This window comes from Cyrtonyx montezumae, unplaced genomic scaffold, assembly GCF_038088225.1.
Source record: "Cyrtonyx montezumae isolate F1298 unplaced genomic scaffold, pur_monq_1.0 scaffold_3, whole genome shotgun sequence".
Lineage (NCBI taxonomy): Eukaryota > Metazoa > Chordata > Aves > Galliformes > Odontophoridae > Cyrtonyx > Cyrtonyx montezumae.
In genome coordinates, this window is record NW_027072034.1 from 98,647,983 (window position 1) to 98,662,092 (window position 14,110).

The 14,110-nt window shown below is 33.6% G+C and overlaps 1 protein-coding gene across 1 annotated transcript in view; it reads right to left on the minus strand.

Annotated features, from left to right (window-relative positions):
* The window catches only part of PIK3C2G (phosphatidylinositol-4-phosphate 3-kinase catalytic subunit type 2 gamma), a 196,636-nt gene that overhangs the window by 129,998 nt on the left and 52,528 nt on the right, over positions 1 to 14,110 (minus strand). The window contains exons 12-14 of the mRNA XM_065742527.1: positions 9,539 to 9,670; positions 3,327 to 3,441; positions 1,468 to 1,598 (exon numbers count right to left, since the gene is read on the minus strand). Coding sequence (XP_065598599.1) covers positions 1,468 to 1,598; positions 3,327 to 3,441; positions 9,539 to 9,670 — 378 coding nt within the window. The remainder of the gene's footprint in view (positions 1 to 1,467; positions 1,599 to 3,326; positions 3,442 to 9,538; positions 9,671 to 14,110) is intronic.

Genomic DNA, 14,110 nt, shown 5'->3' on the forward strand with positions numbered 1-14,110 from the left:
AGCAGCAGCCATTTGTACCACTGATTTGCAAACTCTGAGGATGGAAAAAGTATTCATGCCTCCTGCAAGTACTCCCACCTCTAATAATCTTTAATAATTCAGTGCATAGTAAAGTATACTGTATATCATAGCAAAACAATTCTCTAAGAGCAACTCCTGAAAAGGAATGTGAGTGAAGAAAGCCATAGAGAGTAATATAAATACGATAAAGCCAGAAAAAAAAGCCATTTCAGAATGACACTATTAGTTCTGTGAATCATCACAAATGACCATAATCTCATTTGCTTCCTTTAAAATTAAGAAATGTCATTTCATATCAGGTCATTGGTCTATTTCTCACCCAGTTTTTTCCCCCAGCAGTGGAGCTAGAAATACAATTTAGGCAGAGGATGCCAGCCTGGCCATTTGCAGTGGTTTCCTCCCTTCATGCACCCACAGAACGCAAAATCATTGCATTAAGGATATAATAGGCTCTAGGTTTGCTTGGTCTTGTATAATAGCCATTTTTGAACATATTAGCCATTAATCTGTGGATAGTCTTTATGGGTCTAATGGGATTTTCTGCCTCCACAGCTCCAGAGTAGCAGAGGTTCACCACTGCCTACTTAAAGAAGTACTTTCTTCCATTTATTGAAAGTTGATCTCCTTCTGTCACTAGTTTGAATATTCTGTGGTTTTATGGTTCATTAAATATAATGCTTGATTAAAATAAAAGGAAGAAAGAAAAAAAGAAATCAGAGTAGTAAAGTTATTATTTTCTTAAACAGATGCATCAGACAGAGAGGGAAGTAATTTAGTTACTGTAAAACTAATGCATATTTTGACATTTAATTCACATAAGTAACTGTGACTGGCATAATGACTTTGTATAAGCATTTATGCTCCTAATTTCACCTAGATTATATATAAAATGATCTAGTACATAATCCTCATTATGTAACCTACATATAACTAGACAAGTTATCTTCCTCACTATACACATTGTAATTTGTTTGTCTTTACATGCCTTCTGTTTACTGCTAAACTTTGCATACTTCCTTCTTTGTTTAGAAAGAACTTTGTACTCATTTTAATGGTTACATTCTATTTAACTTCTATAATGTAGTGTTAATAAAGGATAGTGATTTTCGTTGACTCTAAAGGATTTCTTAATAATACTGATGTAGACATCACCTGAAGATCTTATCTTTCGAATTACTTTCTTGCCTCAGTGACTTGAAAAGATTCAGAAAGAAAAAGGTAAAAACAACACTTGTCTAAACTAGTAAAATACGCTGCCATCTCCAGGGGTTTATTTAGGCTTTGCTGTGATCTATTCTCACATTTAGAGGTGCTGCTTCTAAAATCAATCATGGTAGGCTCCTTCAGAGAAAAAATTGTTTCTAGAGTATTGGATACATTTAACTGTGATTGATAGGAAAAGTACTTCTAGAAAAGAGTCAGCAGCACCAGTTAGGTACAACTTACAGCAAGAGAGAATGTGCCTGTGAAAGTCTTGCAATATGCCTCAGGCACTCTTCAGTTGGCTCTTCAAGATCATCTCTTCTCTCTTCAGGTTCAGGCTTAATGAACTCCACATCAGTTTCAGGAAATTCAATCTTTATTTAAAAAAAAAAGAGAAAAAAAATCTGAATACTTGTTTGCAATACATATTCTGCTACAACAGTTAATAAATGTCAATAAATGTCATCCTAGATACAGAAATCACACAAAATATAAGAGAGAAACAAGGATGCTTGCTGCAAGCAACATATTACTTAAATATACTGGCGATACACCCAGCCCACAAAAATCAACGGCACCTCTGTCCTGACTTTCCTGGGAAAATTTCATCCACTCTATTTCACTAAGCCCTGAAGGCTGAAGTCATTTTTTCCTCCTCTTGTTTTTACTGAGATGAGTCTTAAATGAAAAGCTTCCTTACTGCAGACCTATTTTTCCAAAAATTTAGGGATAATTCTGACACGCCCTTTGCCAGTGTTAGATACAAGAATCAGATTCCTAGTATCAGTTCCTAGTGGTCAATTTTTTATACACTGTACAGCATCTACTATTTTTTTCATACTTTGCACTTCCAGAGAGGCATCAGAAATTTAGGATAATGTTTTTAAGATACAGAGAAAGAAAACATTCCACCAAAATTAAGAAGCTTGTGGTACTCAGTGATCTGAATAAAGTCAGCTGAAAATTCAGGTAGTTCTTTAAAATTCAGCCCAATTTGCACATCACATTTTGACTTGCTAACTCACATCATAATCTTTTATCTATTTTATATATATTTACGTATTTGATATGCATCATTTTTCAAAGGGTAGTGAAGTTATGCCCTAGAAAATGTAAATTTCATGTTGGCCATACTAGAAAAGCAATCTTTATGGCACTATTTACGGTATGTTCAAAAATCATGTTACTGTCACTTACATGAGAATAACTGATAATGAAAGAAGAGAAATGGGAGACCCTCCTGTCTTGCTTCTTTCATCAGAGACAAATTACAAATGAGCAGTCATTTACTATCTTGACTTCCTTTATTATTAATAGAGAGAGCTATTCTAAGACATTTTCTTGCTCTGAACTCTTCAGAGAAGAAAATCCCCATTTGCCTGTCTATTAAAAATAGGAATTTTTTCGGCCAGACTCATTTATTCGCATTATCTACTTTTATAAGTCATTTGCTAACAGTAGTTTCAGCTTTTTAATACAGAAAAAAAATTTCTGTGCTTTTTAAATATCCAAGTGCTTGTTCAACTTGGAAAGATGTCAAAACAGCCAGTATTGAGTATTAAGCCAATACTTAATGCATTTTCAGTATTGGGAGCACTACTCTGCTTGGAGTTGGTGGAGTCCCAGCATGTAGTCATAGAAGTAGAACTTTACTGATGCTTATTGACAACTTCCTTGTATAAGTCCTTCATGCTAATTGCAAGTTGTATGTTACACTTATAATAGCACGCAGTTCAGTAGTACATGGAACAAAAGTTCAGACTTGAAAAGGGAGCTGCAAGTCGGTAAACATCAGCAATTTTTGTCAAAGTATTTTTGGAACCAAAATTTTATTGAATAAAAATTACCCTATGAAACCGTTCTGTAGTCCTCAGAGGTGTTATGTGATACAAAAATTATCAAACAATATGCAGCATTGTGCTTTTCAATCCATAAAGATTAACATGCTTTCTGAGCAGCTATAATGGAAGTAGGGTTTTCAATTTTCAAGGTCTTGATGAGCCGTGGTAAAAATCAAATTTCTTGCACTTTGTTGGAAAACAAAACAAAACAAAGCAACAACAACAACAAAATCCTTTTCCATGGCTTTTTCATTTTCTTACCTGCAACGTTACTGATGTTGGTGTATCAGTACTACAGATGCCTGGGGTAATCATTGCCACTGAAAGCATGTTGTACAACTTCATGCTAAGCAGCACAGTTCCACGAATGAGCTGCCTGCAACAGGCACAAACAAAAATACTGCCTCATTACTGGATACAAAGTGAACTGGGTTTACTGAAATTGCATCAAAAAACATGGAACTGGAAAGATTAAAGGACAAATGAAAGGAGAACAAACCTTTCATCACTATGCAACTAGTTTAGAGGTAGCCAAGGTAGTGGTAGTGCACGGATGGTCTCATTGCCATAATAGTATCTTTTAGTTGGAGGGATTATGCCCCAGATGAGGTGGGAGGAGTGGAGGGAAATGTACACTTATTCTACAGGAAGAAGAAACATGTGACAGCCTACTGCAACTAGTACCAATCCTGCTGATGGATAGATGGAGGAGAAAAGGCGATATGATGTCAGTCTCCCAAAAGCTGGAAAGATTTGAGTCATATCATCTGTATCATACCTACTGCATTTGTTTTTTGGACAGATAAAAAATATGGTCTGAAGTACTTGAGTCCTACATGCACAATAAATTTTTACCAGAAATAGGCATGCATATAGTCTGTAGATAAGAAAAACAGGATGATTTTCATTCTAGAAAACTTGAATAAAATGAGAAAGTTCAGGTGTAAACTCTAATTATAACTAATCCATTCAAATTAAGAATGCATACCTGAATAAAAAGGTAGTACATTGGACATACCTTTTGATTTGTCTGCATCTTAACAGTTAGGATATATTCAGTAATATGATAATGTTTAAATTTAATTCTTATATATTTTTTTACTCTTATTCTACAGACTGAATGGTCAATAAAATTATAAGAAAATTTTCTAGTTTCTCTTCTGCCAACTCTAACAGAAACACCCAGCCAGGTAGATTAGTTTTCAGTAAGCAGCTTTTACCAAATATGAGAGTATTAGAGCCATACAAGAGCCCAGATGGACTAGTCCCAGAATGAGTTTGCAGCATTGCTGGAAAAAAAGTACTTTTTTGAAGTGTCTACAAAGACACCTGAAGAAGAAACAGAAAACTCCTGCAAAGTCATTTATTTAAGACAACACCTGGTGCAAACTTAATTTAGGACTAATTTTTGTTTTTCACTTCTGAAGCTACTGATGCTATAGATGTAAACATTTTGATTTATTGTGAGAACACCTCTCAGGAGGATTAAAGACAAAACCATTTTCTATTTTTTTTTTTTTTTTGCAGCTGTAGGTCAAGTATGTGGAGGAAAGGAGGCACAAAAAAAGAACTCTGATGTGAACCAGGTAGCACTTGGGGAAAAAAAAATATGCTGTGAAGTCTTTCACTGAGGTAAATGTGGAAGTGATCAAAGCTGGTTCAAAGCTGTGTTCCTGAGATTCTTGCTTCCATGACATCTACTAAATGTATAACCCTTTGCCCATTCCCTTGTGGACAGGTGTTTACAACATAATTTGAAATAATTGACACTAGTTAGAGAGAGTAGATGAAAAGTGAATGAACATGAAGACTAAATTATCCTTTTAAGTTCTCTTTTATGCTAATCACATTTATATTGTGCTCTGAAACAATGAAAGATTTGAAGAAGAATCCATGCAGTGTATAATTTTCCTGGGAAACTTTGAAATCTGTGTAGGTAAATGTAATCAAAGACAATCTCTGTGTGCTTAACTGAGACATTTCCTGAGCTCATTTTTCGGCTTATTTCCACCCAGTGTATATGTGACTAAAGGCAGTTCTGGAAGGTAAAGAAGAATCAGCTGATCTCCTCAACTGGAGAAAAGCACCAGAGAAACCACTGTATCTTTGCTGGTCTAAGACTGTTCATACAATAAAGCAGATAAGAAGACTGTGAGTAAAAACCAACAATCTCACCTTCATACTATATAGCTTAATATCTCCTAAAAAAAAATGAACTAATTTAGGAACAGACAGGTATTTATAGCTTGTATACAAAGCATGCTAAATTTCTATATGTATGGAGCAAATTACATAGTAAAACATACTTTAGACTAAGGTAAGTTGTTAAAAATAAGCAGTATTTAAAAAACACAGAATCGACATCCACAACTGAAAGATGGTGTATTTTGAGACAGCAATCTTCTGGAAACTCCATATACTTCAGAGATAATACTCCACTTTGGGACATAGAAATCAACCAATAACAAAGAGCTTAGCTGGTGAATGAAATAGTTACAAGGAGTATCATTGTGTTTAGACAGAGGAAAAGATGCAGGAAGGAGAGTATTCAGGATCCATTCAGAAAAGGAAGGAGCAGGAATCACAAGCAAGCTAACCATAACCTTTACTGAACAGATTTTTATCTCTGCTACCTTTGACTGCTGGTGAGCTCAGACAGGTGATTCCCAGTATAGTTTTCTCATCCATAAAGTGAAGACAGTGCAAAGCCAAAGAATTAAAGGCATAGATGATGGCTTACATGCAGCAAGTGGAAAAGTTCTCTTCAGCATAAAGTACATCAGAAGGTCAATAAACAAAAGCTTCTCTGTTTATGCTGCTGTTTAGGCAGATGAAATGCCTCGGAATTATACAAGTTCTCAGTTTTTTCTCAGGGAACTAAAATAAACTTCCAATCTTATTACAGCGGAAGAATAGTAGCATCTCAGTAAATGTCAGCACACGTTACTCTACCTTACAAATTAAGCCTGATGTCCTGAAATCACATGGGTGGGAGACCTCATTCACCACACCCAGTAGTAGAAAATTTTCATACTTGTTCTATCTGATTTGGAAATATCAATTCCAAATAAAGTGTTGTTAGAATCAGTGAACTCAGGGCAATAGTTTTAGTAATTTTAGCACATGGGAGATGCTAAAAATCTCTAATTTCCCCAAATAATGGAATCCTGATTTTTTAATTAGCTCTGGATCACTAAATTATTCAGCGTAAGAGAAAAACACATTTTTCTGACACGAAGAAATGGAAAACTATTACTCTGGTTTGGAAACACTTTCTCAATGTTCTATTTAGTCTGAGATTTCTTGATAAAGATACATCATCAAGGGCCTTACTGACATCGACTTATAGACACTAAAGCCAACTACCTGCTAAAAATAAGAAATATGGACACAGAAGTTCACCTAGCTGAACAAGTTGGCAGCCATGATCATCATTATTATTGAGCTCATTCTCAAATAACTGTAATATTAGAATGGAATTACTGTTTAGACAGGATATATCAAGAAGAAGATGAAATACAGTGTAAAAACAATTCAATTATCCACAATTTTATGTTTGTACTTTTAAAAACATTTTTCTCATGCTTTCTACTTAGTGTTTTCTTTAAAGAACTGAAGTGCTAAAATCCCAGAGAACAGCTATAGCTCCCTGATCTGTAAAGATACTTCATCCCAAAAGCATGAGAAGCTCTCAAGCTTCTAGAAAAAGATGAAAGGTGCTTTTTTAGATTAAGTGTTGGGGAACTATCTCAAAGCGATCATAATTCTTTTTTCCTTCTTTTTTTTAACATAATCTATAGACAACTGAAGCAGAATACCTTTGTTTTTAACAGAATAAGTTATAACAGGACAAAACTCAGGAATTGTACTATAAATAACTGCAATTTGTTTTCCTTTTCCAGTGCTTATAACAACTAAACATTTAAAAAACACTTGAACAAAAAAGAAAAGACCACTCTCTGTTTTATTGTTTCCTGGTCCTGAGAAGAACGTCCCTGTGACCAGCTGGGACAAGGATTTGAACAAGGATGTTTAATGACCCAGGCAAATGATGAACTCAGCTACCAGCTTCTTCAAAGAGCTTATTTCTGTTTTTTCCCCTCTAAACCTGAGTATCTGTTAAGACTTTTTTGAAAAACTTAAATCAATATTTTAAAAATATTTTTTTAATAGGAATTGGTATTTTCCAAGTCAGAATTTTGTTAGAGATTTCCTGGTTAGATTAATTTTTTTTATATATACATTTTCAGAATTTTTTCATTTAGAGATACTAATACCATATCTTTGTAATAATACAAGATACTCTTGACAAATTAGCATGGTATTACAGGTGCAAACATTTTCTTGGAACATACTTTCATGTTCTTAAGTGTTTTGCTGAAATGAAGTCTACATGCATTTCAAGCAAGAGGGGAACGAAGTCTAGTTCGTTGTTCATTAATAGCATTAATTATTAAGAATCACCTGATAATTTTAATCTTTCAGCTCTCTCTTTCTATAAGTCATTAACCTTACAAAAAATTAATTAATGATCTTCCAAGGAAAAGTAAAAGCAAGTTGTGTTTCAAGTTTCACATTTCAGAAGGAGTTTCAGAAATGCTATCTTTATTTTTAAATCAGTCTATCAGTTCAAGTCATGGCAAATGCAGTTGTGGTTGCCTAAAAGAGGAAACACTACTTAGGCTTCTTTATGTTAATAATTGCTATAATTATAAGTGACACAGCTAACTGATTGAACTTGCTATTCCTAAATTATTCCAACCTAACAACTCAACTTTTATTTCTTCTTTGAAGGGTAATTTCAGCAATGATCTGTACAATTATGCAGCAGATTGAAAGAAAGTAACCCTCTATCCCCCTTCACTGCGCTGATGGTGTGTACTTGGAAACAATTGAGCCATTTTCCAGTGAGATCTGAAATTGCCTGGGTGATTTGGAGATCTATCTAAACAAAATTAATGCTTGCTCTGAAGGTATGCATTACAAATTATATAATAGAGGGAGATGGGGGCTTTCAAATATAATTAAATTGGAACTTAAATGCTGAAAAGTGCTTAAAAAAGTGCCCAGTTATATTACCATGCTTATTGTTCTGTTTCTATGTGCCCTTAGCTTGCTGGGGCTGAGGACATGTTAGCATTTTATCTTCAGTTAGTTTTTCAGCTAAGATATTTCCCTCTAACTTTTTCAGCCTAAGCATCAGGATTGTAGAAATATGCAAAATAATTACAATGAATATATTTTTTTAAAAAGGCACACACAATGGTAGACTGAGTGATGTGCTTTTCTTCCAAATAGCCTAATGAAAGAGAAAGAATAAAATGCCTAAGCAATCCTTGGAGAAGAGATTTGATTCATATTTCTTTTCTTCCTTCAAGCTAAGAGCTCTAATAATTCAGTCATAGAAGAATGATCTCTTTCCTTTAATATAACACTCTTGAATTTTTCTCCTGAAAATATGAAGAAGCCTCTAGCCAAGTCCAACTTACCATCTAGAGTTTTAAGCCACTTGGCTAAAAATTCAGTAAAACCCAAAGTCATTCATAACTTAGTAAATGCCTAAATGCAATCAATTGCAGTTTTTTGTTTGTTTTTGTTTTCAATGGTAACTGCCATAATATGCAGAAGAAGATAAATATATCTCGAGATAAGGAAAGAGCTATAGCTTAGAGACAGATGCTTACGTAGAAGCTTGTAGGGCTTGAAAATATTCCTCTATTGCTCAACTTAGGTAGCTATGCATTTAGTTAATCTGCTGTTGTAAATCTTACCTTATGGCATGCAGGGCTAAGGAGTCCAAATTAAAATCACTTATCACTGTAATAGATAGATCTAAACTCAGATGTCTCAAGAAATCTAAATAAAAATTAAGTATCATCATTATAGATTGATCTAAAGTTGGATTTTTCAGAGCTACTAAAAGATATTTATGGTAAGGTAGAAAATTTATCTTAGTTGGCTGTTTATGCATTATTGCAGAGACACTCAAGCCTACAAATATCTTGAATTCACAGTGTGATATGTGTAGAATGAAGAGGTTAAATAAAGAAAATAAAGCCTCTTAAATTGTAGATTAAAAATGTATTGGTATCACTGTATTCATTGCAACCTGTCTGAGTAGGATGAATGGGAGTGAGAACGGAAAGCAAGCTGGAAAAAAAAAAAAAAAGACACAATTTTGAACAGGAAGTTAGGCTGCGAAAGATTTCAAAGTTACCAAATAGATTTCAGTAAGGCTTTTCTACAGGCCAAAGGAATTTTACTGTATTAAACAGTTATACAAATTAAGTTCAAAAAACAATGTATTGAAAAGAAAGAAAAGTTTATGGGTGGAGCTCTTACAGAGCAGTTAACTGTAAATGACAGCAAGTTCTGAAATTTGTGTTTCTTTCTTTTTCATATTCTTCTCTAGTTAAGTGTAACACTATTCAGGAATGGCCTTTTCACAAGCTATCATATGAAAGCAAACTTACTCTTTTTGATACAATGGGCAACATGTCCAAGCAAGCACCTCTGCAGTTTTAGAAGCACTATTTAGCCCAAGTAGTTTTATTGTCAGCATTGTTTCCCTTGGAAGAGCCTTTATTCGTAGAGGGAAGTTGATTCTGAAAGAAAATTAAAAAAAAAAAAAAGAAAAAGAAAAGCAGTATTGTTACAACAAATAAGACCTTTTCACTTTTTTCTAGATCCCTTAACACGTATATCAAACTATATATTACCGGAATGAAACTCTGAAGGAAAATGCAACCGATAGATCCCTTCAGCACAACAACCACACAAAAGTATTGCCAGCCACTAACTTGCATGATAGTACTTGAAAAGAAGCATAAATACCTAGTTAAAATCTAGCTTTATTATTATTTTATCAATGGAGGGCTATTTCAGCAGTAGCACTATCTAAGGATGAATTGTAAATAAATAATTAATTTGCTGACTTGTGACTTCACAAGAAAACACCACTGTAAGAGGCTAATATTTTATATCATTGCTACTTAGAAACTATAAACTGTTTTGTGAGTGTGATAATCATTCTCTTGTTAATATGTACTTCTGTGGAGTGGTATTTCTCAGGAACAATTTAAAAGCAGATTTTGTTGTAAAAAAAGGAAGAGTAATTCACGTTTTTTGTAATAAAATTCTAGCATTTGAGTATTTGTATTGATTATTAACAAACTTGATTGGTCGTTCAGTTTGTGCATGTAGATTATATGACCAATTTACAAACATAATTTAGAGCAATTCTAATGAATGAGATAATTTCATGCTAAATGGTAAAGCCACATAAGATATCAATCAGATGTACATAATTTTATTTCCTTTTTTCTGAAAATAATATCTGTGGTAGATGGTTAGTCAGTTAAATACTTAAACTTTTCAAAGAGAAAATGAGATGTTACTTTTTTTTTTAATCATATAAATAAAATCAATACAAGGAGCTAAGAGCTGAAAGAATTATTTTTGCGTTGTCAGCAAGAGTCAAGAAAACAAAAGATATGCATAAACTTGATTTAAAACGAAAGAAAATAAAAAATTTAAATAATAAACAATTCATTTAATTTTCACATATTCAATCCAAAAAGGGAATAACTTCCATTAACTCTTAGCATTTTTTTAAAATGACACAGATAGTAAATAAATGTAGAAATTAGTATTAGAAATTACAGTAGCCTGAAAAAATCATGATTATGAATAGTAGAAATGAGACAATAAGTGTATAATGTGCAATTTAAAAAAGATTTTGCTCCTTGTCACTCTTGTCACTGCAAATCTGTCAAAATCCTATTGATTCCAGAAAAGTTTGCTTGAATGCGCTGAGGAGTTACTGTAATAATGATGATGTTTCTGTTAAAACTCTCAAGTATTCTAAATTTGCATTAGTGTCAAGATTTCAGATGAATCCAAAACATTTTGGAAATTATCCTAATTTGCAAATGTCTATCTGAGTAAAAAAGCAAGAGAGCAATTTCCCATTCTTTGTAATTAACACAAACAGGTTTGAGAAGCAGTTTTCAATTGTCTTCCCACATTTTCCACTATTAATAACTTTCAAATCTCCTTCCCATTTCATAACTCCTTATTCACTTGTAATTATTTAGATACAACTACTGGAAAACTGAACTGTTTTATGTTTCATGGACAGCTGATTCTGTGTTTTCAAGTATAGGACAACTCTGCTCATGTTTCATAAAACCATTCAACAGAGAGTTACACTTAGCTTCAAAGTACCATTAATATTTTCTGCGGAAAGAAAAAAAAGGCCATGCATTTTCTAATACAGAAATTTGTTAGCAGTGTTTGTGAATATGGAAAAATGAAAAAAGCTCACAGTATCTTCTTCCTTGCAGAAAGCAAACACTTGCCAGAGATTCCCTAGGACACAAAATATAGCACTACCAGATGTACATAGATGAAAAAAAGAACCTGGAGATTTAAATAAGAGTTAGGCATCCCAAGACTTAAACCATAGGCCAAAAATTTTCCTTCAGTGATATATGATACACAGAGAAAAGGGAAAATTTATACTGGTTTTAATGCATGTCTAAGCTTACCCAGTTGGTATTATAATTTCTGACTGCATGAGGCTAAGACAAAGAGATTACTAAGGAAAGAGGAAATGGAAAGGTGGACAGAAACAAGACACCTTGTGGGTGATCAATTTCAACAGTAGTCGAGAAGAACAAAAAAGTTACTGAGAAAGAGGTGTTTACATATGTTAGGTAATGTTATACAGCTGGCTTCAAAGGCTAAGGCCCTAATATAAGGGCACACAACACTGAAAAGCTCTGAGACAACCAGGGCTTTGCCCAGGGAGAGTATAAACTAAACATACAAGCCAAACACAATATAGGGAAAAAGAAACCCAAAGCCAAGAAAGTATCTGAGGTGATGAATGGTAGGCTTAATGCTAATTCCATATTTTATATCTGTAGGTTTACATAAATTATGGAGGATGAAATAAGAGATGCTGGAATGAAGATGTGAAGAGAAGCCAGATAAGAAAAAGAAGGAAGGAAATTCTGGAGAGGTTTCATGCATTTAAAAATGAAGGTGATGAGAAAATGAAAGAGGAAGTTTTGGACTTTGCATATAATGCTCTAGACAGTATCAAACTGTTCTAATTCTGCACCAAGGTGATACCCATTTTTCAAGCACACAATTTACCAAGCAAGGAATAGAATCCTAAAAAGCGACAAACAGCAGAAACAACAAAAATGCTATGTGAGGCAACCTTCTGAACAATCAAACAGTTCCCATCTGAGGACATTCTATGAAGGACTGGGGATGATAAAAAACTCCAGCGGAAGATCATATTTAAACACAAAAATGTACAAAGTCCAAACAGCAGTGAGACAAAGCAGTGTAAAACACAAATGAAATACATGAAGATAAGCAAATAAAACAAACCTTGCATTTTGTTAAAACAATCTTCCTGGGCTCCTAATAATAAAAACACCACTCTCCTTTCTCCTTCTTTTTTTTTTTTTTTTTTTAATTGCCTTGTTCAGGCTAAAATTTATTTTGAATTATGTAGATTTATTTTTTGTCTTGATTGAGCTCTAACTATACAGTGAAGAGTTGATTTCTTAATGTCATGGAAGCTCTTTCTTATGACCTTCTACTATCTGCATTTTCAATGACTGTGATCAGTTGGAAATAGCTCGTGGGTTTCAATGAAAGTAGCACTTAATAACTCAGGACAAAAACATCTTGCAAAAAAAGAAACCTCACCTTCTCTTAAATTTATATGTGAATATATTCCCTTCTTTTTCAGAAAGTGACTTTACCACTAAAATATAACCAAGAGTAAACACAGATGGGTGAGTTTTTAGTGATACAGACTTCCTAAAATAATGAACTGGGGCAACCTCATGACATATAAGAACAACTGTGGTAATTCTTATTTTGTTAAGATACATTATTTTTAATCCATTCCAGCCTGTATCTTACAAAAACTGCTAATGAGTGTTGCATTATTGTACAAAAGACAAACCAGCCCATTCTTAAGTGTGTTTTAAATTTTTGCTTGTTAGGCATATAGCAGCTTCAGTAATAACACAATACTACATCTACTGTTCCTTCTCTCTGTTTCAGAAAACTGAATATAATGATTGTTTTGTCAAGTTTGATGTTGTTTGTTCCTTCTTTATTAGAGGGTTATCAGCACCGATAACAAGAAATAAGTTAAAAAAATAATAATTTTCTGATTCTTTGTATACTTTGACATGTATTTAATATTAAAAAAAAACAAACAAACCAACAAAAAAGGAAAACAATTCTTTCCTTATACATATTGCCACATAGAAAAGACCCTCTGGCATCACTATCCTGATTAATAATCGGAAGCAATACCAAAATCATAATGTGTTAAGTAGAACTCTCTAAAGCAGTCAGCTCCCGTCTTTATGTGAAAACATGTGATTTTCCTGTTAAGTGCTGTGTTAGATTCAGAGTCAGAATACGTGCTTTACAACGCCTGTTTCTGAATAAAATCTACCCTGACAAGCAAGGAATATACTAGTGACTTAAAGATGAGAGGAAATATCTAGCTGTAAGACTATTAGCTGGTTTAAAATATCCCATCTGACCTTTGCACTCTGGCTAAAAAAAAAAAATAGCAGCTGTTTGCAAAAACCAGTTCCAGCTACAAAATAAGACATACAAAAATAATGTCATTTCTGCCTGCCTAGATTCACAACCTCTGTTTCTGGATCTCATTAGGTCCAAGAACACTGCCTTCATGATTTAAGGCTTACACAAGTACGGGCCAAACAGGTATTATGATTGAAGGAAACACAGAAAAGCCTGCCAGATGTATTTGATTTTGAAATTTGTAATTTATTTGATTTGATTGATTGAATTGATTAAAATTTTGAAAAAGATTTTTGAAATTCAAATAACTATGAATAAAGGGATAGATGTCCACAGATTTCACTAGCAATGAACAAGAGCCTACATGCTGTGCTCATGGAAGTCTGTACCAGTGGAGATGACCCACAGTTTCACAGCTGCAATGACAGCACTGTTAGGAAAATGTTGCTTACATG